The sequence below is a fragment of the Boleophthalmus pectinirostris genome, unplaced genomic scaffold (assembly GCF_026225935.1).
Source record: "Boleophthalmus pectinirostris isolate CB_2022bp ecotype Guang Dong unplaced genomic scaffold, ASM2622593v1 HiC_scaffold_8, whole genome shotgun sequence".
Lineage (NCBI taxonomy): Eukaryota > Metazoa > Chordata > Actinopteri > Gobiiformes > Gobiidae > Boleophthalmus > Boleophthalmus pectinirostris.
The window spans coordinates 35389334-35412419 of record NW_026571515.1 but is presented as its reverse complement, the minus strand read 5'-3'; the positions used below and the strand labels follow the sequence as shown (position 1 = coordinate 35412419).

General features: G+C 38.9%; 1 protein-coding gene across 2 annotated transcripts in view; it reads right to left on the bottom strand.

Annotated features, from left to right (window-relative positions):
• cd34 (CD34 molecule) overlaps positions 1 to 23086 on the bottom strand; it is a 148674-nt gene that overhangs the window by 85557 nt on the left and 40031 nt on the right. The window contains exons 5-8 of one of the 2 annotated variants that reach the window (XR_008633669.1): positions 18543 to 18657; positions 17621 to 17670; positions 17006 to 17152; positions 10217 to 14191 (exon numbers count right to left, since the gene is read on the bottom strand). Coding sequence is in view for 1 of the 2 variants with exons in the window: in XM_020917967.2 (XP_020773626.2) it covers positions 14000 to 14191; positions 17006 to 17152; positions 17621 to 17670; positions 18543 to 18657 (504 nt within the window). In the remaining variant the exon portion in view is untranslated. Of the gene's footprint in view, positions 1 to 9037; positions 14192 to 17005; positions 17153 to 17620; positions 17671 to 18542; positions 18658 to 23086 lie in introns of those variants that run through there. The other variant, XM_020917967.2, reaches the window with a different exon arrangement.

The window sequence follows — 23086 nt, the reverse complement described above, 5'->3', positions numbered from 1 at the left end:
AGTTTGACGTCATGGCTTAACAGCTCTTTGCTGACTGGCCAGTACGTGGTCTACAACTTCTGGGATTCCAGGATTCAAACCGTCTAGTGTATTCCAATTCCTGACTGAATCGTGAAATGAAATTGAGTGGAGGCACTAGATGGCACCAGCCTGGCAAGCACCTAGCCACCCTGTAGGGGAAACTCATTTATACTGCTTGTACCTATGATCTTGTCCTTTTGGTCATTACCCAAAGCTCATGACCATCATGTAAGAATAGGACCAGAGATCTAAAACAAGACTAAACCAGGATTAAACCAGGACTAAACCAAGACTAAACCTGGACTAAAATCAGAGACCATAGAGTAGGAACATAGACTGAGTGATAAATCAAGAGTTTTGCCTTTGGACTCAGCTCCTTCTTAACCACAATGGTTCGATACAGCCACCACATCTCTGCAGACGCTGCACTGATCCACCTGTCAATCCCACGCTCCATCCTCCCCTCACTTGTGAACAAGACCCCGTCATACTTGAACACCTCCGCTTGAGGCAGGGACTCTCCACACACCTGGGGAGGGCACACCACCTTTTTTCAGTCAGTTGCTAATCCCTGATTGGCTAATCCACCTGTCAATCATGCTCATCTGAACTCAGGGAGGTGCACCAGTGACCAGACATCCTTGTAAAGTAGTGGGAAAGTGTGTAGTCTGAATCCCAGGGAACTAGTTAATATTCCTTTTGAATGCAGTCATATTACGCACCAAATAACACGTGTTTTTAATTTATTAACCACTAATGCACTGTTGAACTTATCACCTTCTATCTCCATCATCTCCAACAGCTCTGACCACACCCATGACCTGTAGATCCTTCTAAATCCCAAGAGTCCCCCTCTCCTTCCCCTTTCTCCCCTCTCTCCGCCTCTCCTCTTCTCCGCCCCTCCTTCTCGCCCCATATTATCTTACCCTCGCTGAGTTGTGAGGGCCGTGCTCTGGCGTGAGCAGCGAAAAACATGACGTATTTGGCAGCTGCATGTGCGCTAAAGGGAGAGACACCCCACAATAAAAACAAGCCAGAAGAGAGTGAGAGCTATAGGATTCCTGAGAAAGGGGGAGAGAGGGGGAGTTGTGAGGACAAAAAAAGGGGGTTCGCGGGGAGATTTGGGTGGGGCGCAGTGGGAATAAGGGACCTGTTAATGGAGAGATGGCTAGGTCGATGGGTGTACTGTAGTCATCATGCTAGAATGTTTTTGGGTTATGTAATTTTCTTTGGTAATATTACTATCGATGGGAATAGATTATTGCATGAAAGAGAATACATACTTCAAACACTCACAAAGCAAAGACCTCCACCAAGGAGTTGTACCCAGGCCTGAAATCCAAAGGTACCATATTTTTAGTATAAGTCGCACCAGCCAAAAAATGCGTAATGAAGAAAAAGCATACCATATTTTCCGGGCTATTAGGCGCTCTGGATTATAAGACATACTGTCATTTAATCGTCTATTGTTGACATTTTTTCACAAATAAACCACACCGGACTTTAAACGAAACACAACAGTTGGATGGGTCAGTGGGACTTTGTTTGGCGTGTTCACGGTGACTCTCAGCTTTGTTCAATTGTGGCGTGTAGGGAGGGTGCTGTCTGGGACCGCTGGATTGTCGGCGTGTTCGCAGTGACACAGTTGTTCAGATGTGGCTCAGAGTGGCACATTGCACTCTCTTTTTCGGTTCGTTCCTCAGTTCCATTCCTCGTCCACGTGGAGTGATGAGTGTGGCTGCGAGTGTGTTTTGCTGAGCAGTCGCTGTCTGCTCCGTGTGTGTTTACGTGCGCTGTGGGTGGTGCGGCTTTGTAATTTCCTGAAGTCGTGCTGGGACACACGAGTGAATTTGTGTACTATAGGGCGCTCTTGCTTTTGGGGCGCAGGGTTGTTTTTTGATGGGGTTGGAGGCTTAAGAGTGCATCTAATAGCCCGGAAAATATGGTATATAAGTCACACTGGACTCTAAGTCACACTTTTTGGGGGAAATTTATTTTATATAATCAGGGACCTGGAACCGACATTTCGTCTTGAAAGGCAAAGTTATAGTAATAACAATAGAATAAAGAACAGCGTTAATATGTTAACGTGACATATTAACAATTATATTAACAATATTCAGATGATTATAGCATGAACAACAAAACATAAGTTTACCAAACTCTCGATCTCACTCCAAATCACTACATCCGTTGAATCCATTGAATTCTTCAGCCTTGGTGTCACTTCTGAGCAACTTTGGTTGTCACTGGAGTCCATGCTTTTTCCAATGACTTCCAGGAAAGTTGCATGGTGCACCCGCCCGGTTGCCGTGAAGCTATGTTCTCCATTCCCGCTTTCTGCCAGTCCCTCACAAGTTTCTCTCTCAGTCCAAACTTTCTTTCTGCTGCTCGATTACTGTTTTCTGCTGCATATTTCACTACTTGAAGCAGGACAGTGGCTTTTTCTGCAGGAGACATGTGCAGAAAACTGATACACAAGCCTAGAGTGCCCTCTTGTGGCTGTCAGTCTGAAAATTTTAATATATAAGTCGCACAGGAGTATAAGTCACAGGACCATTCAAACCATGAAAAAAAGTGCGACTTATAGTCCGAACAATATGGTAGTCTGATTCATTTACACATGCACTTTAACTGATCATTTGTGACTGGAAGAATTAAAATGTGAACTTTTCAAACCTAGTTCTCACCTGTTTCTTTTCTGACTCATCCTTCAATCTTTGAGCAACCCCTGGAGACCCATTTACAGATCTTGACTAAAGCTTGGTCAGGATTACGTGGAAGAAGAGCCTATTGTACCACCAATACACATGTACCACCTGTAACTGGGTGGTCACAGGGACTAGATTCTTCCTACCGTGATGTGTCCGCGAACGCATCCATCTGTGCTCCCGGCATCACTGATAAGTGAATAGAAATAGGTGTACACGCCTTAGTGCCATTGACAGGGCTTTCTGCTTGTAGATGTACATGGCGCATGTAAGTAGCAAAGCTGTTTTCCTGAGAATGGCCGCTGTTAAAAACTTGCCCTAATGTGTTAATTGTGGAATCTGAATTCAAGATGCTGTGTGGAGTTGGTGGTGACTGCGGCCGCTCCAAACGTGCTCTGAGCCCCAATCTAAATTCTCGGTAAATGCCTTTTTTGTTGTGTAGCTGGGGTGGTGGTCACTAATGGCCTACCTGAAGTTAATTTATTGTTCCCTGTGTAACAGATTGCCACTACTGCTTTATTCTTGCTTATTTTTGCTGCTTTATAAAGCATTTGCCGGACCCTCCACCAGTGTTGATGAATTTTTCCATGAGCTAAACTTGGATAAACCATCTCGATTGGCTGCCGGTCAACGTAGGCTCTAGTCTAGGAAGTCCTAAAAAGCAATGACATGAACGCATTTCACATAGACTCAGATCTTATGTCACTTTCACCTGATTTAACCTGACTTTTCTGCACAGTTTACATCTGCGATCACAAACACAGAGAACGGTGAGAACACACAATCTGCAGCTGGTGTGTGCTGAAAGGCCAGATGAGGTTGCAAAGTACCTCTGACTACTGCAAAGATATTAAAATAGCTTTGTCTTTTTTTTTTTTTTTTTTTTTTTACGCTTTTAAAACAAAACTAAAAACTAAAAAACTGATTCTTGACCACACTAAAAGTGACAAAACTTTACACATATCTATCTATCTATCTATCTATCTATCTATCTATCTATCTATCTATCTATCTATCTATCTATCTATCTATCTATCTATCTATCTATCTATCTATCTATCTATCTATCTATCTATCTATCTATCTATCTATCTATCTATCTATCTATCTATCTATATCTATCTATCTATCTATATCTATATATCTATCTATATATCTATCTATCTATCTATCTATCTATCTATCTATCTATCTATCTATATATATATGGAACAAACAATCACAGAGTACTGTACAGTTAAAAATGCACTGTGTAACTTGTGTGGTGGAAGGTCTGTTCACAAAACCTTTGTCCACAAAAAAGACCTCATAATCGCTTCACACTATTTTCTCTCCGTTCATATCACTGCGCGCTGCCGCCAGGTGACAGACGCGCTTGTTTCACTTTGTTTACTGCTCGGAATGTTAGCGACAACATGTCTGATTATGACACCGATGATGAAGACATTGCCTTTAGCACAGAGCCAAAGGGATATCTTTGTGAACCCGAATATATTGATGCTGAAATTTGCCAGATGGAGTTAGAAAGGGCAGAGAGAGAGCGCGGCAGTGTGCAGTAATATGAACGGAGAGAAAATAGTGCCAAGAGATTATGCGGTCTGACTTTTTTGTGGACAAAGGTTTTGTGATGCAAATTTATCACTCTTTTGAACACATATTGTTTTGAGAAGAAAAAACTGGTTATTTTCGTGACCCCAGCCAACTTGCCAGACTACTTTCGTCAGCACCAAAACCGGCCAGGATCTCGGTTCACCGGATGCTGTCGGGGGTAAGTCAGTGTGGATGCATACAGATTCCATACAGATTCATGTCAAAAAACCCAAACTATCCCTTTAATACCATACTGTAAATTGTGAAACATTTTTGACAAAGCAATAACCATGGAAACAACTATTTGATGGACCCTCCACCAAAAAAGATACACAGTGCACCTTTAACCATAACTTTGAACATGACCCTGACCTTTAACATAACTTTAAGTCTTTAACAAAAAATGGAACATAGGTCTACTGCTACTGCCCCTTGAGAAACAGGGAGACTCCTTCATTCCCATCCATACAGTGATGTGTACATCCTCTGGGATTTGCACCATTTAAATCTGTGCACCAGTTGGCAGCGTCACATTCAGATCTACATATTTCTATCTTCGCCGTGTGCTTGTTGTAGTCCACAGCGGTGTACAGTGACAACAGCAGTGTTTAACAGCTCTGCTACAAGGCCTTGACTAAATATTTTCCTTGTAGGGTGTGGAGGGAGCCGGGGAGCAGAGGATTCCACAGGGACGTGAGCTGATGAAAAGCAGGAGTGAGGAGATGAGAACTCATCTTGCTGTCTCATAGGCTGAAGTTATAGTGAAGGAACTGCAGGGTTTTAAATGACATCACATTTAATAGGCCTGACATTCACATGACATCAAAATGTTGTACTTTAAAATACGATGTAGGACAAGTTAGAATGCTGCGATAATATTTGCTGTTAAAAGTCTCTGTACTAAATTTTTTCCCCAGGTATTTGAATAAAATACTAAAATGTCTTGCCCCAGTACAGATGCATTGTAAGTAAGTCTGCTGTGCGCTGTCTCCATCTTATTGTCTGATACTTAGGAAGTGCACGTTAGCATGCTAGTTACTGTTAGCTTTACCGGTCATGGCAAAATTTCGCTCTGGTCACTGAGAGTTGTGAAAAGCACTTATAAATTTGTCACAGTGCATAAAGAGGATGCTAAGAATGCATTAGGTAAGTAAGGAATCAATTTGTTGACGTGGTTATGGTTAATAACAAAAACATATATATATATATCTGTAAATGTCTCTATCAGCATAAAATAAATAAAAGTTAAATTATATGTTCATAGTAGCCTCAGAAAGTGGCACCATGTTTCAGTCTCAAAGACCTGATCATTATCCGCTGAAAGACCTCGAAGCAGTCGTATTAATATGGCGTGTTTGTGAGTGAGTAATGATGGGGTTCCATATTGGTGTATTAAAGTATTGTATAGTAGTAGTAGTATTAGGACAATGGATCCTGACATTTATTTACAGGTACACAGGTATTTTTAAAAACTAAAACATTTCCCTTCATTTGTACCGATCTTTTACACACAAACGGAGAATTTGCCTCTGAAAATGAATATTTCTAAAAACTCCGGCTAGAGTGGAGATTCTGGAAAACTACGGTTTCGCATTTGCGTGTAAAGTGAGATAAACAGAGATTTAGGAGCTGACGCGATCAGTGTTTACCTTTTTCTCTGATCATGATGATGGAGCATTCAGAGCAGCAGTCGCATTTCTTCTGGTGCAAACACTTTTCATGTGTTTGCATTTACACACATTTTTGATGTATCATATCCATGACCAGAGACCAATGAGGCTCGGAGTTCAGCAATTTTGCCACTTCTTTAACAGATCTGTGGAGAGGCGAGCCTGCTCAGTAATGCACATTTTTCAAGGTACTTTGAACTGTAATGAAATAAATGCTACAAGTTTGAATCTAATCCAGGTGCCAGTGAGAGGCTGGGAGTATAATAGTAGTTATAACAGCGCTCGATGGCTTATTTATGCAGGTTCATGTAAATGATGCTATGTGCACGATGTTATTTTGGAAACGTGAAATATTTTGTTTCTCAATGTACCTGGCTATGTGTAATTGTAGCCTTAAGCACTTTTTAATATTTGTGAATATTTGTGAACTTTGGCACCCTTAAAAGCTTTCAGAATGTTGCCTTGTTGTTTTATAATGGATCATTTGCTCAATCAACAAAAGCCTCACTGGGAATAGTGGAAGTGTAAACACATCACAATTAGTTTTATTGCAAACTAATTACAAAAATGCATTCATTTTAATTCATTATGTCAAACATTTACTAAATTAGGTTGCGATAGAACTAACGGTAATAGTCTACATTTCTTTTTCCTTCTTTTTTTTTTTTAAGTTTATTTACATTCATTTCCACAGGTTTAATCAGGGATACCAGTATTGTCATTAGCTCTGGTAGTTAGTATGTGTAATAACATATGTGTGGTAAATCCAGTGAACATGCCTGTGTGTTTTGTGCAGACAGCTGTCGGACATGACTGCACGACCACACCTACGCTCTGAAAGACAAAACCATGTGGGTGATGTCATTACTACTGCTCATGTAAACCAGCTGTGATCCATATGGCACACAGGGACTGGCATTCCAACTGTGTTAAAGCAAAGGCGTGTGTGTTAAGTATGGGTGTGTGCTGTACATGTATGTGGTCACTGGGCTGTCTGACGCAAACAAAGTTCATGGTACAGCCAAGATTTCAGAGTTGCTAAAAAAACACTTCCTTTTGCTTCTTTTCTCGCACAAAAACACGTTAGTGACATAATGTGAATATATGAAACAACAACAAAGTCATTTAAAGGTGCTTTGTGTAATGTTCCTGGTTGAGCGTCCGTTACCTGCTTTCCCTGCAATGTTCCAAGGTACGCCATTAAACTTACCAATCTCAAGACAAGCAGGAGACGCCACCACGCCAGTTTACAGGTGAGATCTATAAAGCGTGATCCCACTCTCAGTAAGAATAAATGTTTTTAATGACAATAAAACACACACATAATTGAATAAATGCACCTCATATATGTTTAATACCAAATCAAGGAGCATTACAAGCAAAGCAATAGCATGTCCATGTTGGCAGAACCCCAGTCTGAAAAGTCACGCAGTGCACTTTTAAAGCTACCATCTGCAAGTTGTCCCCCCCCTCTCTTCACCTGGCCTTTGTTTAGACTCACCTGTGCTCTCTGGTCTTCTTCTGTCAGACCAACGCTGGCACATTATCAGACAGCTATAACACAGAAAGTATCTAGGGGTTGTTCGTGAGAATACAAGAGGGGTGGGTCAGCCATTCTAATTACAGATGGTAGCTTTAAAGTTAAAATAAGTTAAGTCCTATATAATGCAAAATTGACTTGTTGTTGCCTCCTCAAAAACATTGTTGTGGTTTGTTTCATTCATACATATTTGAGTAACCCTTTGTTATTATTAGTCTGTCTACATCTCCAAAGCTCAGAATGCTCTGTTCCAACTTGTGACAGTGATTTTGGTGGTGAGTGTTTTCTGTTTGAGAAAAGAACTCTGCCTAAATATGCAGGGTTTGTGAGTTAAACACATGTGAGTGAAACAAAACACAACTCCACATCTGTTTGTGATAAGGAAACATTATCGCATAGATCAGAAAATAGCATAATATGGGCCCTTTGAGGTAACAAAAATGTATTGTTTATGAACTATGAATTAATATTTTCCCTTTCCTTTGAGCAAATGACCAGTTCAGTCCAGTAAATAGTCACATTTTTCTATATTTTCCACCTTCAAGACACTGAAAGCGCTTTACAACAGGTACCACTCACCCATTCACACACAGGTGGGTTAAGTGTCTTGCCCAAGGACACAACAACATCATTCATCTGTGGGAGCTGGAACCACAAAAGCCAACCTGTGGGTCTGTGGATCTGACCGCTCAGCCCATAATGTTTATGTCGAGAGTGGGATTTGGAAACTGTTCATTACTGTTGATAGAAGGAAAAATAATACATTGACATTGAATTTCTAAGTGAGTCAGTTAACAATACTGGTACTGAGGTAAAAAAAAAAAAAAAAGAGTCCTTGAACTATCACTGTAACAGTCTGGATTAAGATGCTACCTGCTTGTCTCCATGGAGAGTCATTGCGTTGCCTGGAATGTTCCACAGTTTGGCATTAAACTTAATCTATCTTGCATTTATTCAATTCCAGGTATTTTAATTGCTCTAAACTATATTAAAAAGGAAAGAAACTGTGAGATTTGACATGACTTGACGTGCTGTCACCGGCTTGTCTCCATGAAGTTTAATGCCGTACTATGGAACTTTCCAGGCAAAGTAAAAAATATCCACAGAGACAAGCGATATAAATACAGAATACATACATTTTTATACAGCACTTTTCTACCTGCAAGGCACTCAAAACGCTTCACATCAAGAAACCACTCACCCATTCACACACATACTCATACACCAGTGTACTCAGACACCAGGGGCGAGGTGGGTTAAGGGTCTTGACCAAGGATACAAGGACAGCATTCATCTGTGGGGCGCTGAAATTGCACGGCCAAACTGTGGGTCAGTGGATCTAACTGCTCTCCCAGTGATGTTTCATGTTGAGAGTTGGATTTGAACCACCAACTTTCGGATCAAACACCAATTGAGCTACTGACAATTTGTACTTATACTTATGCTTATACTATTATACTTATACTTGCATAACACACAAATATGAATTCTAAAATAAAAGCACATTGGTTTAAAAAAAAGTCCTTTATTTTGACAGTTTATTCATCCAATTGATGTCAGGGTTTTTGTAACAGTTGCATAGGAATGTTAGCAATACAAAAGTGATACAAAAGCTTCAGATGAGAAACACATTGGACAAAGATCTCTTCTGCTTTTATTTACAAGTCATATTTGGAAGATAGCATGGTTAATTTGGTATGCAAAGATTGTAAAGCAGTACAAGTTTCTTTGGTACAACTCACACAGTAACAAGTGGTATAGAGTTAAAACAACATACAAAACTGTCCACCACTGCAAACACATACAAAGAATATACATTATATTTAAAGTCATATTAACACTGATAGGAGGCAGAGCTGGTAAGATGGAGATACTTATGTTGTTCGAGTTTGAATCAAGTTGTCATTGGAGAATTCGAAGCTCTTGTCTCCTCGTCACATACTTCTTTGTATCCCTTCGCAATTTTTCAAAAGATTTTATACATGATTTTTTAAAACAGTTTTCAAGGCTAATGTCACATGAACTCTCAAACAGCACACTCAATATTAGTCCAGACCACTTATAATTACACAGAAACTGGGACGCAGTGTATAATGTCAAATTATTAAAACCCATTAAAAAAAAAAACAAAAAAAAAAACCTTGATGAGCAAAAAAATAAAATGATGTATGAAATTTAATTTTAATTTAATTCCATTTAAAAAGACAGTCCAGAATTTTGGACATAGGACCTCATTTAGGTCTAGGCTAGCGCATGTCAATGGCCATAGTTAGTCTTACCCACTACACAAAGCAACCGACTCAAATCTATTATTACCCCAGACTGTTGATGTAAATGTCTGTGTTGACAGAATCATTTTAGAAATAAAACTAACCTTGCATTTGAAGGATTTATGTCTGAGCAGCAGCAGTGAGTTGTACTTCCTGATAGAAAGCTTGGCAGCTGCGGACTGATATCACCTAGCACCTACCTTACCAGCAAAGTAAGATTCCACTGCTGCTGAGAAAATAGTCCCTCAACGATTCATGTGATGCAAGGTTAGTTTTATTTCAAACTTTATCCTATCAACACAGACATTTACATCGACAGTCTGGTGTAATAATAGTTTTGCTTTGGGTGTTTTGTGCAGTAGGTAAGACAGGCTAACTATGGCCATTAACATGCACTAGCCTAGCACCAGCGACCTCTGCAAATACAAGGGCTGGATGGAATATTTTAAAAAGTGTCTCCACATGTCTCCAACACTAGGAAATGATGTCCTATGTCCAAAATTCCGGATTGTCCCTTTAATTTTAATTTTCCATTTTATTTTTTATCATTCTTTTTTAATATTATTTGAAATGAAAAATCCCATCATTATTTTGCATTTCACACAGTGTCCCAGTATTTACGTGATTGTTGTAGTCCATACAGTACAGTCAACAACAGAAGCTAGATGCATGTGTGGCTATATACAGTCCATGCATGACTTAAACAAGTTTACCATAACTCGCTCATGCACCACTCGTTAACATACTTACAGAGTCAAGCCAAATGCATGTAAACAGATTCAAGGCAGTGTGGTCTTTTCCTATATCTGTCCATCTGTCCTTTTGTGAAGGGGTTCTGTATCTTGTAAACAGGGATGTCAAGATAAAGAAATGTCCTGTGTATGCAGAAGTAATCTGAATCTACACACATAAAATGTTGCCTTTGAATTTTGAAAGTTTGTTTTGTAAAGCTAGTCAGAGTCTTCATTCACAGAAAAAAACAATGTGATGGAAGTATACTGAAGATGCAGTATGTAACTTCTCTAATGGGTCAGTCCATATGAAATCAGTCATTTTCAAGGAATCTCCCCTCTGAGCTACCTCAGATTTTGCTGAAATTCTTTTTAAAAATTTCTAAAATTACCAAATGAAAGAATCTAAAATTTTAGCTCAATACCTTCAGTCTTTCCTGAGTTTTGACCTGCTGAAATTTTGGGGTCATGCTCACTTTTTCGAGAATCTTCATTTATAAGCATTTTTGAGAGACCATAACTTCATAAAAAATAGAGCTAGGAAGCTTTTATTAGAATTATTGTAGATTCTTGGTCATAGATTCTAAATCCCTTGTCAATATTGGGTATCTTTAGGGGAGTGATGTGGACCCCCAAAGTCTCACATTTGGTTGCCACTCAATTTATTTATTTTTTTTCAATTTTTGAGGTCCAAGATCCATTTACTCCAAGCAGATAATTACAAACTAACTGTTGAACTTGAATATTTGAGAGAATGACCATTTCTGATAGCAATCTCACACTATTCTTAGCTTTTCATGTGGATGGTGTAGAGTCCCAAATATGGTCACAGACCAAATGGGATCTTTTTGGCCCCTTCTTTGGACCCTCAGTTCCCCTTGTGGATTGTGGGCACAGTTAGATGTTGATAAAATTTTTACCAGAGAAACTTTGGAAGATTCTGATTGTTTTAAATTAATAAAAACCTCTACTATTAACGTCCTTCATTCCAAACTGAATTTTTGAAAAACAAGCTCTCATGGGTAATTTTGGTAGAGCTTAGGTACTTCTCCACCTGCTAGAAAGGTTCAATTACCTTTAACAGCCTTAAACACTATTTGCTTGTTATAAAGGAAGACAATTGGAGATTATTTGTGGCTGAGATGGCTCATAGGGGAGGGCGGCTGATTTCATATGGACTGACCCTATTTCAATATATATTATATTTGCAAAATCATGACTAAACACTAGAATTTGATATGATGACATCCCTAGTTGTAATATGGCCATGCTGTGTTCTGTCCTGATGGTGTGCAGAGACAGTTTTTGGGGTAGGGCTACACTATTAATCGCCGTAGAATTTAAATTGCAGTTTGAGTTGGCACAGTTCTCAAATCACAAAGGCTGCAATAATTTAGATAATAATAAAAAAGACCTCTGCAAACTGTGCAAAGAACAAAATATCCAGTCTTTTTATAGTCTTGTACCTCTTGTTCTTGAACAGAATCCTACTTTTTAAAACATAATTGCAAGTCTAATCACAATTGCAACACTTGTCAGAAAACTCGCAATGTTATTTTAAAATATTGCAGCCCTCGTTTTGGGTGTTGACAGCGCGGGGCCCATACTGTAGACTCTAGAGGTTGCATAAGTCATTAATCATCATAATAAACTTTTCTGTCTGTCCAGCCTCCACCCTGACCCGCCCTCGTCAGCCCGTCCAACCCCTCTGCAGTCACCCACCCGAGGGACACGTCTGCTCCGTCACTGCCATAACTCACGGAGGCCCCTCACTATCTCCACTCTAATGTGTATACAGGCACTGAACCAAAAGAAGACATAAGCATCTGTACTTTAAAGGCTCATTTATAGTCCAATGGTGCTCTGGAAGAATGGCGGTGTGGTCTCAGCTTTAAAGGGACAGTTCAGAATTTTGTACATAGGACCTCATTTCCTAGTTAGTGTTGAGTGTTGGAGATGTGTGTAGACACTTTTTGAAATATTCCATCCAGTCCTTGTATTTGCAGAGGTTGCTGGTGGTGATAGGCTAGCGCATATCAATGGCCATAGTTAGCCTGTCACTAAAAACACTCCACAAAGCACCCGAAGCAAATCTGTTATTACGCCAGACTGTCCATGTAAATGTCTGTGTTGATAGAATAATTTTAGAAGTAAAACCAACCTTGCATTTGAAGGATTTATGTCTGAGCAGCAGCAGCGAGTTGTACTTCCAGACAGAAAGCTTGGCAGCGGTGGACTGATATATGAAAAAATAGTCCCTCGACATGCTACAATTCATGCGATGCAAGGTTAGTTTTATTTCAAACATTATTCTATCAACACAGACATTCACGTCGACAGTTTGGTGTAATATAAGATTTACTTCAGGTGTTTTGTGGAGTGAGTAAGACAGGATAGCTATGGCCATTGACATGTACTAGCCTAGGACCAGTGACCTCTGCAAATACAAGGACTGGATGGAATATTTAAAAAGTGTCTCCACATGTCTCCAACATTCTGGTTAAGTAGGAAATGAGGTCCTGTGTCCAAAGTTCTGAACTGTCCCTTTAACTTTTTAGGTATTTTTGCTACTATTTTTCGAATTTGTTATTACCATTTATACTTTTGCTCTTTGTTATTATATTATATTGTGATGTGTGAGCTACTGTGTCCATACAATTTTTGTTGTGGATGAACCACGTTTGTCCAAGTCTATGTCTAGGTCTAGTGTATACTGCTGTGTTACTGTTGATATGTCCATGGGCAAGGCACTGTGAAGTGAGAGATGGTTGGTGTCTGGTGGACTGGCCATTGTTGTAAATTGGCAGCCACGTTTTCATCAGTCACCTTCAATTATCTTAAAATCACTTGCTCCTTGCTGCTTGATAATTTTAGTTTTTTATGGACTTTATGGATGTTCTACGCCATATTTTGTTCATTTTGTTCAATTTTGTTTATTTATTTCGTGCCTACTCTGAACAGCACTTTAGAGACTTTTTGTTGATGAAATGTTCTATACAAATAAAGTTGGATTGGACTGACATAACCAAGATGTTTTTAGAGGAAACATTGGTAAGCGACCTTGAGATGTCCAAATAGTCCAGGACACTCAGCTCAGATATAATTATAATTTTCTTATTTCACAAACTGTACCTAACCATTTACCCGTTTATTTTCACTTATAATACCTATTGATTAAGAAAGTAAGATTCGTATGTTGAATAACTTAACAAGCTTGCCTAATATCAAACTAAAAGTGTAAATGTAGCTTTGCTGGTGGGAAAGTCACACCTGAAAGTTACAGAGTGCAGATTTAAAATTGACTATAGGCTTATATGTAGAAATCACATCAAAACCAATCATCTTTAGGCCGCTATCTGGAATGAAACTATAAATGAGCCTTTTAAGTAAACTGCAGTACTGAAGTAGTGAAATCGTGATGGTGTGGTTGTAGGTGTGTATTGTGTATTGTGTTGAATGGAGGTTTTCACAGCTCGGTATCTGCAGTATTAGCAGGAGTAGAGTGGCCGTTAGTGGGCGGGGCCGGGGTCTTGTCTCCCTCGGGCGCCTCTCCGTTGGCACTGGGCTTCTCGGGGGTCTCAGGTGGAGGGTTGAGGGGGGCATCCGATGCCAGAGTGTTGGCCTGGTTCTGCTGGTCCACCGGGGTGCCCTCCTCTGCCTGGTGGGACAGAAGAAATTCATATAAAAATTACATTACAATTATTATCTGTCTCGCATTGTTTTCAGTTTCTTTTCTATATATGATATTTTGAGGATTTTGTTGTGAATTCTTAATTGCTATGGCAACACTGATACATTTTTATCAAACCCATGGATATCAAAAACATTCTAGAGTAAGACCAGAATGCATGAACAGAAGAAAGTAATTTTATTGGTGGTGGATCTGCCACCTGCTTGGAGATGGTTTTGCTTTGAGTAGAATATTCCAAAATATGGTAGTAATATCATCTATTTCCACTGAGATGAACTGTAGATATAATTCGAAGTTCACATGCAGGCGCTTCTGGCTCCTTCTGACCCTGGCCCCCTGACCATTGACTTACTTTGGAATATTGTGACCCCCCTCTCTGTAACTGCTGCTGTGAGCCTCGTCATTTTGGTCTTAAAATGTTCGTATTAACCCTAATAACTGTACATGATCCTGGTGTTTTTATTTTGCTATTTTGTCTGAGTGTCACAAACATGTGTCAAACCGTTTGATCAAGATATAAGCCGAGATAGTGGCTGCATTCTCCCAGTACCAGTTAATGCATATGCAGGACCTTCCTAGGAACCTTTGGCAAGCACTTGTTTCTAGTTTCTCTTTATTTATTTATTTAATTTATTTTTTGCTACAGTCAAATTAATAATCTCAACTTAATTTACCATCTACTTAAAGGTAAAAGGGGTTCAAAAAAATCCTAATATGGACATGGCTTCAAATTTACTCCTGTAACCTTTAGTATCGCGAGGTTCATTTGAGTGACGCCCCACTCACTTAGTCCACTTCTTTATAAAGTCGATGTTTGAGACAAACAGGTTATGCCACTAGGTGAAGTTACAGACCGGGTCTGTGGAGAGGCGACCCCACTCACAGTTAGCCAGGCTGGTGCCACCACTCAATTTCATTTCTCTCCAGTGACTAGGTCAGGAATCGGAATAAACTAGACAGTTCACAAAAAAAAGTGCGAGTTTGGGCACCAGCCAATCAGTGAAGAGCCATACATTCTGTGTTGGCAATGATTCCTGAGATCGAGGATTTAAAGCTGGAACAAAGAGAATGTTCACTGAATTTTATCAAGGGGAAAGACGTTATTCCGTTATTAGGATTTTGGAAAAGCTTAATATATCAGTTAGCCCCGTTAGCGGCACATTACACACATCATAACCAAATAGCAGCAGTTGGTTAAATGATAAAAAGTACCTGCCTACCGTCGAGCAAATGAATTCTAACGCTACAAGGTGGTGAATCAGGCTAACTCACAGTAAGAATGCAAGGTTTTTCTATTTATTTGTAGTATTAAAAACACCCACAATTTAATAAATAAAACTTGATCATTTTGACAATTCCATGGAAACAAACAGGAGATGGATCCTTCACCAGAAAAGTTACGTTACACAGTGTACCTTTAATCTTGTTTTCACCTTGTAAAGTTGTATTTACACGGTCAAGTCAAATATTTTATCGCTATATAAATTTTCATATTTTACCATTCATAGTCAATTCTGAAAGAGGAAACACACATCAACCTGGAATAAAATATGAGTTTAATGCAAATTTGTCCTCATAGTAGAATCTGTTGCATTCTAATAATCCCCATGCTTCTTTTGTGTTCCTCCTCATGTCACAGCTACAGAAAAGCAGTGCAACTGGCAAACAGATGAAACAGTGATGTATGAGGCAGCTCTGGGGGTGGAACTCTTTGAATTGAACACATTGAATCTTTGCCTGTGTAATTCCTCTGATTAGCGTCCAGATACATTCTGTAATTAAAACAGTGCACAGTTTGAGGAGAAAAACAAGCATGGCTCTCGTTTCAAGCTGACATGGGTATGTAATGGGAGAGGATGCACTCAGCGAGATGTATTAGCTTTAAAAAGGGCTGTCAGTATCGAGTTATTTTTGTTTTTGCTGTATCAACTTGTTCAACATTTTACGGAAGTAATGCTCTTGATTTGCTAATCCTCTGCTATTTCATCTGACAAACTTTTCTATATGAAGCCAAAAAATCATTTCAGTTACATCTACTGGGTTTTAACTGCCAACACATAACATATTTAGGTCACCATGTTTCCCTTTATTGTTTTGAGAATGTTATATTTGCAGAAAACAACATATTAACATGTTTAATAAGGTTCACTTTCATTTTTGTGAGTCCATCCACTCTTTCTGAGCTCTATCACAACACAAACAACAGGTTCAACTTAACCTTGAACAGCAAAATTTATTCTCACAAAATTTGTGAGTTCACAGACTCACAAGAATCCATCATGAGGTGCTCCCGCTGTATGGTTTAAATTCGACCTGAGCCGTTGTTGTCCCAAAAGACAAGGCTTCTATGGCACAGGGACGAGTTTCTATGTACTACATGGACAAAAACCCTCCAAAAAACGTGGTGGCGCCGGCGGATGGTGATGGTGGCTTATAACATCCTTAAAGAGAAAATTTGTATTGCAAAAATGGCAAAATTGGTTAAGCGACATCTTCTCTCTCCAGCATGACACTTGTTTTGGTTTTACCTGGTGTAAGTCGAATACGTCATTTTGATATATTTGCCTTGATTGACTAAAATAAATGATATGGTATCTAAGAAATCATCATATCTCAGAAATGACCATATTACCAATAGTCCTTTTGCCTACCATTATCAAGCACTAGCATCCATAAACACAGTGACCTTCCAGCATAGAGCAGTCACTGAACAGCGTCATAAATAATACATCTGTAGCATCTGTAATAATTTGCTGAGTTAAAATGTGTGGACAGACTTACCAGACGTTCTCCTTTGGGGCTGGGTCTGCGCTGACACTTGAAGTAGCCCACAGTGAGAGCCAGAGCAGCCAGCAGACCAGTGACCAGGATCCCCACGAACACAGAGGAGCCAGAGGACGAAGAGTATTTCACATCTCTAGCACCAAGCTACAAAGACAGGAGGAGCTTTTAGAACTGCTTGTAATAATAAAAAAAATATACAAAAGTCTCATATAAAACTTTTTTCAGTTGATTTACATTTTGATGCATTCATTCACAGCTTATAGTGGCTGTAAGTTATTCATGGATTTCAGCTTTCAGTTATATGTATCATTTCGGGAACTTTTTGATTTTATATGTTTTAAATTGGTAATCTCTATGGAATCAGTCCTAATTTGCTATCATTCTAAAACCCATGCATATGTTAATCCTTTTAAAGAATCACCTACTTTTTGAGTTTCTGTCACAGCAAAATATGAAACTACATTTCTGATTAAGATTATAAAATCAATGTGCAACTGTTATTGTCCTATTCCAAAAGATTAATTTAGGTTATGGCCAGTTTAAGTGAAATTCTGATGCAACTCTATGAAGATGTAAAAGAAATATTGGACAAATACGTGAGATTTGACATACCGGTTTCATCTCTTCACTTTGGAGAGCTGAGGCCAGAGTGCCCAAATTGGCTGCAGGAGAAAGAGAGAAGAGTTAGTACAGTGATTTCGTCTGACTTTCAGTGATAAATATTTGTTATTTAGCTACTCTACACTTCATGTGTGATTGCACAAACACAAACATGTTCCCTTCAGTGATATATTTAAAGCAGTGCAAATGGGCTCTATTCACTCTTACATCACAAAACCAGAAGACGTTTGGAAATGATGAGGATGATGCTGACTTCCTTTGGGCTCTGTTGGTGATAGTAACTCTGAAAACTGAGAAAATGGTGTGGTTTTCTTCATGTAGAGGTCTGTATTCTTTCTTTTTTCCTTTAATAAACTGTATTTGTGTATTATAATTTAATCTAACTTTTGTCTAAAAAAAAAAGAAAAAAATATGTCATTGTAGCGTTCCATTGCGTTTGACAGATCAACAGTCACAACCGGTTGCCTGTAAGTGACATGGAAGATGTGATTAGAGTCCCATTGCCCATGGAAAGCTTTGGCAGGTTGTGAGTGAAGACTGCTGCTGCTGAATCCACGGTTTAATCACATGCCCAGTGTCTGTAACTACACTGGAAGTCATCACCTGCATGTTTCCAAACGTCTTCTGGTAAGCATGAATAGAGCTTATTGTGCAGTTGCTGTGGACTCTACCTGGACATCTGAGGTACTACACAGACAGATCATTTAAAATATTCAAAATGAATAGGAAGAAGTTTTTTAAACATATTGCACAGTATGATAAAAATGTGTTGTATAGCATTTGAAAATATATAATATATAATATTCTTTGTCCTGCATGTTAAATAAAAAAAAGATGCTTGTAGCACCGGTGCATTGTTTTCAGTATTGAATCATGAGCCTAAATCCAAATGAAAGTAGAATCAGATCCTCACCGCCCTCACTCTCCAGGAGCACAGTGTTGGCGTCTTGATGCAGGTTGAGTGTACAGGCCTGTTGTTTACTGCACCAGTATGCAGGGACAGCTTCAATGATCCTCTTAGTTGTTGCCTGCAAAAATAATTATAATGTAGTTATATTATGCTGTACCTTCTGGTACCATTTGATATTTTGTGCATTGTAAACTATTATATGGATCTAAAATGACTAAGAAATGTGAATATTGCATTCTTGTTCAAAACTGAAGAACTGAGAAGCCAGCCTCTTCATTTCAGCCCAAGAGAAGCTCTGGATTTTTTAAATGTATGTTTTTATTTTTGATGAATGTCTACTGAACTGAACAATTTTGACTCAGAGTAGTCACCTATCACCTATCTCCACCCACATGGTGGACATATGTGAGAGGTGAAATTTGAAAATTTCTAAGCACTCAAGCCTCAAATGCAGCACGAGATCACTCAAAGAAACAAGAACCTATCAAAAAATACAACTTTGGGTAAGCTAATGATGAGGGAACGCTGCTGTAACATCTTTGAGTTGATTTTTTCATAATAAGTCATAAGTCCCCTTTAAAGGCGCACTGTGCACTAAAGGTGTGTCCTGTGACACCTCTAGGCCAAGTTACAGGTCAGATCTGTGGAATGAGAATGTGTGTTTTTCAAGGTATTTTCAAGCAGAAAAAAAACAAAAACCAAAAACGTGACTGAATAAATGCAAGATAAAACTATGTAACTCTCTGGAGGTGAAAAGTCATCTGCATGATTCCATGGAAATACAAAATTAAAACACACTTGGGGAACATTGTCCATGGAAACTGATAAGTTCTATGCAGTACTCATAGTAGTTATAGCCAAAGTAACAACATTTCCATGGAATCAAACAAATAAGAGTCAGGTTTGTGGAGATGTTAACCCATCCAGTAAGAACAGGTGTTTCTCATGTTTTTCAGTGCAATAAACACACACACACATGGACACACACAAACATCAACTTTAATGGCTTTAATTAGCAATTCCATTTCTCATTCCAATGTTTTTTTTTTTATTTTAATTACATTTTTAAAAATTTTTTATAGTATATCTGGGCTTTAGGCGTGCAGGCAGATGACAGCTGATGCACAGTGAGCCAATGGGACACTTAACGCAGCTGGATGGAACTTATTTGAGTGACCACACCTCTGCTCCCTGCTTCACCCTCAGCCATGACATCACCCTTTGCACAACATTACGCTCTGAGACTCTGAGAGAATCTTGATTTTGTGAAACGTGAGCCAAACTCCCTCTCTCCGCTCCCTCGAGACTGGTGAGCAAACCCTTAAACCCTCTGCTCGTTGGGAGTGGGCCCACATCTGGATTGAAACGCTGCATTCATTTGTCCGGAGGAGGAAAATCACTGAGGATATAATGTGGTAAAAGTTAGACTAATAGCGATAATAATCTTTAATGGTGCTCTCACATTTGCACCGCTTTCGTACTGGATTGAGTTAGATCCTGCTGTAGATTTGATTTGATCCTGTTCTAGTCCTGGTTTAGGTTCAGGTTTAGTCCTAAAAAGTCCTCTCTGCATCATGAAATAACTAGTTCAAATCTTTATGTCTCTGCAAAGTTGGGAAGTTAGATATAAGATTAAAAGTCTTGTATTATGCACAATTGTGAACTTTAAGCCATGTTATGCTGTTGTTACCTCCTCATAGAAATCCTACATTTATATCTTCAAAGCTCTGATCCACCTTATGCTGTCAAGAAGCAGTAGTTTTCAAGTTAACAGCTTATGACTGTCGTGATAACTGTAAAAATGAATTAACTAAGAGGCCCATCGCAGTGAATGTTGGGCCACTGCGATCACCGCACGTGACCAACGTGACCCGAACCAGAGTCCTGCACAGATCCATTTTTGGAGACCCAAACCCGCCCGGACCCGCGATAAATCACATACAAACTAAAAGCATTCTTACTGAAGCATCCATGATAGGCCTACAAATTGAAAAGTCAAGATTTCAAGAATTACAATCACGAAATGAAATGGTTATGCTTTCTTCATTACGAATACAAATTCACAGATGCGTCTCTACTGTCAAAAATACATCATCACTTTACAGGCATTATTTACTGAGCAGAAGAAACATTGACTGAGATGCTGTACACGGCACGGACTGAACCAGGACTAAACCAGGACTAAACCAGGACTAACCCAGGACTAACCTAGAACTGATTCCAGGACAGAACCAGGAGGCTTAAACCATGACTGAACCAGGACTAGATCAGAACTGAACCAGGACTCACTGTAGGGGCCTGTGTAGACCGTTCGGTGACTGCAGGCGAAAGGACCAGCGTTGGTATGTGTATCACCTCATGCCGCGCTGTTGAGCTGCTATACCGCACCGCAGGAGAAATTCTCTAACCACGACAGCCCTATAACAGCTACTTTTTAACTTTTGTTCAGTAGACAATGGTAGGTAATTCCATAGCTGAAATCATCCAAATGATTCTAGTGAAGATGTATGGAGTTTAAAAACACAGTGGAGCACCTCCTGTTTTACCACATGACATCACAAGGTGGAACGGAGTATTGTCTGTGAACTCACTAAAACTAAATCTGCAGGGTTTGTGCGTTAAACATGTGAGAATGAAACAAAACACAGCTCCAGGTCTGTTTAGATCAGAAAAATAACGTAATATAGGCTGCTGAAAATTGGACAAAAATAAAAGTTCAGCATTTGTCGATTTGAGCATAAGCTTTCCAGATTTCTTTCAAAAACAGAGCCACACCCATAAAATAATATTATGTCAGAAATCTATATCGTGAACAACTCCTCTTCTATCCAACTGTCCATCATCGGTTCATTCAGAAAGTTACATTCTTGCGCAAGAATTTGAGTATTATTAGTTCAAATGGAGGGCAAGGGTCGGTCTAATATAACTTTGTGGTTGACACAGTATTTTGACAGAAACCAAAAATGTGCAAATATTAAACCAGATAGTCATTACTGATAAGGACCACAGTCTTTCCAAATGAATCTTGGTTTCAAGTTTTTTCAACTCCCATGTCCAAATATCAGCATTTCCAACACATTTTAAAAACAGAGATATAACCGATATACCGATATATTAGTTGGCCAATATTTGCACTTTTTAGCGTACAGGCTATCCGATCTATCTATAGTCTATCTGCTGCCTAAAAAAATACACAAAGCTTAATACAAGCTTTAAAAAATTTAGGGAAAATTTAGAAAAAATAATGAAAATTGGTCCTACATATCTGCTCCAAAATATCGGTAGAGCTTATCGACCTATTCTAAACAATCTGTATCAGCATTGGCCATAAAAACACGGTCAATCTCTAATTTGTACTAATAAATCTGACATGAAAATTTTAATCCATTTTTGTTTCATGTTGATTGGCTAAAAATTGCAGACATAGTAGCAACAAGCCTTAACAGATACCAGAGCAAAAAAAAAAGTAAAGGTATCACACAAAAAGATTTACTTAAAATATCACAGTACCCATTTAAAGATGTACTTAAAGAGTAAAAAGTACAAGTATTTTTGCAGCGTGTGAGATCTCTATAATAAAACTTCAAATATAGAGATTCTGATAAAGATTTGTGTTGAATTTTGTTAAGCAGAAACAACTTATTACATTTTTTTTTGTTGTAAATTTGTGTTTGCTCAAACCATGCACTTGACTTGCCTTTACAACAAGTTTCAAACAAAAATACAAATACTATTTTTAAATTTTACTCTTACTTTACTTTTACTTTTCAGTCCTGTTGAAAAATGTAGAGGAGTAGAAAGGAGAGATACCTGCTTTCAAATCTAGTGAAGCAAAAAGTATCCTCTTTCAAATGTACATAAGTAAAATACAGATACCTACATTTTTTAATTAAGTACAGAACCGTACTATTTGGACTATAAGTCACACTTTTTTTCATGGTTTCACGGTGACTTATACTCCGGTGCGACTTATCTATTAAAATATATAATTTCACATGTTGGTTATTTTCACACTGACAGCGGCGAGAGGGCACTTTAGGCGTGTGTGCCAGTATCTGCTACTCTTATTACTCCTGTATTATACCCCTGAAAATGTAAAATTCAAACATCAAGTTCTAAAGACAAGAAAGGAAGACTGAACACAAATACCCCCAAAAAGAAAATCATATTCTGCAAATTAGAAGCTGCAAGTAGTGAAATATGCAGCTGAAAACAGTAATGAGCAGCAGAAAGAAAGTTTGGAGTGAGCGAGAAACTTGTGAGGGACTGATGAAAAGCAGAAGATACTTTAACTGCAATGAAGAAAACAAAAAAGCCAATTGTGGGCTAAAAGCTAGATGGCCACAGCTAGAGGAACAAGTTCACAAATGGGTGCTAGAACAACGTACTGCTGGGAGAGGCTTGTCAACAGTGCAGTTACGTTTCCACGCCCAGCTAGTTGCCAAGGAGATGAATATAAATGACTTTTTGGGACGACTTTCTTGGTGGTACCGCTTCATGCAACACAACCGCCTCTACCAGAGCACAGACAATGATGCCCCAAAATA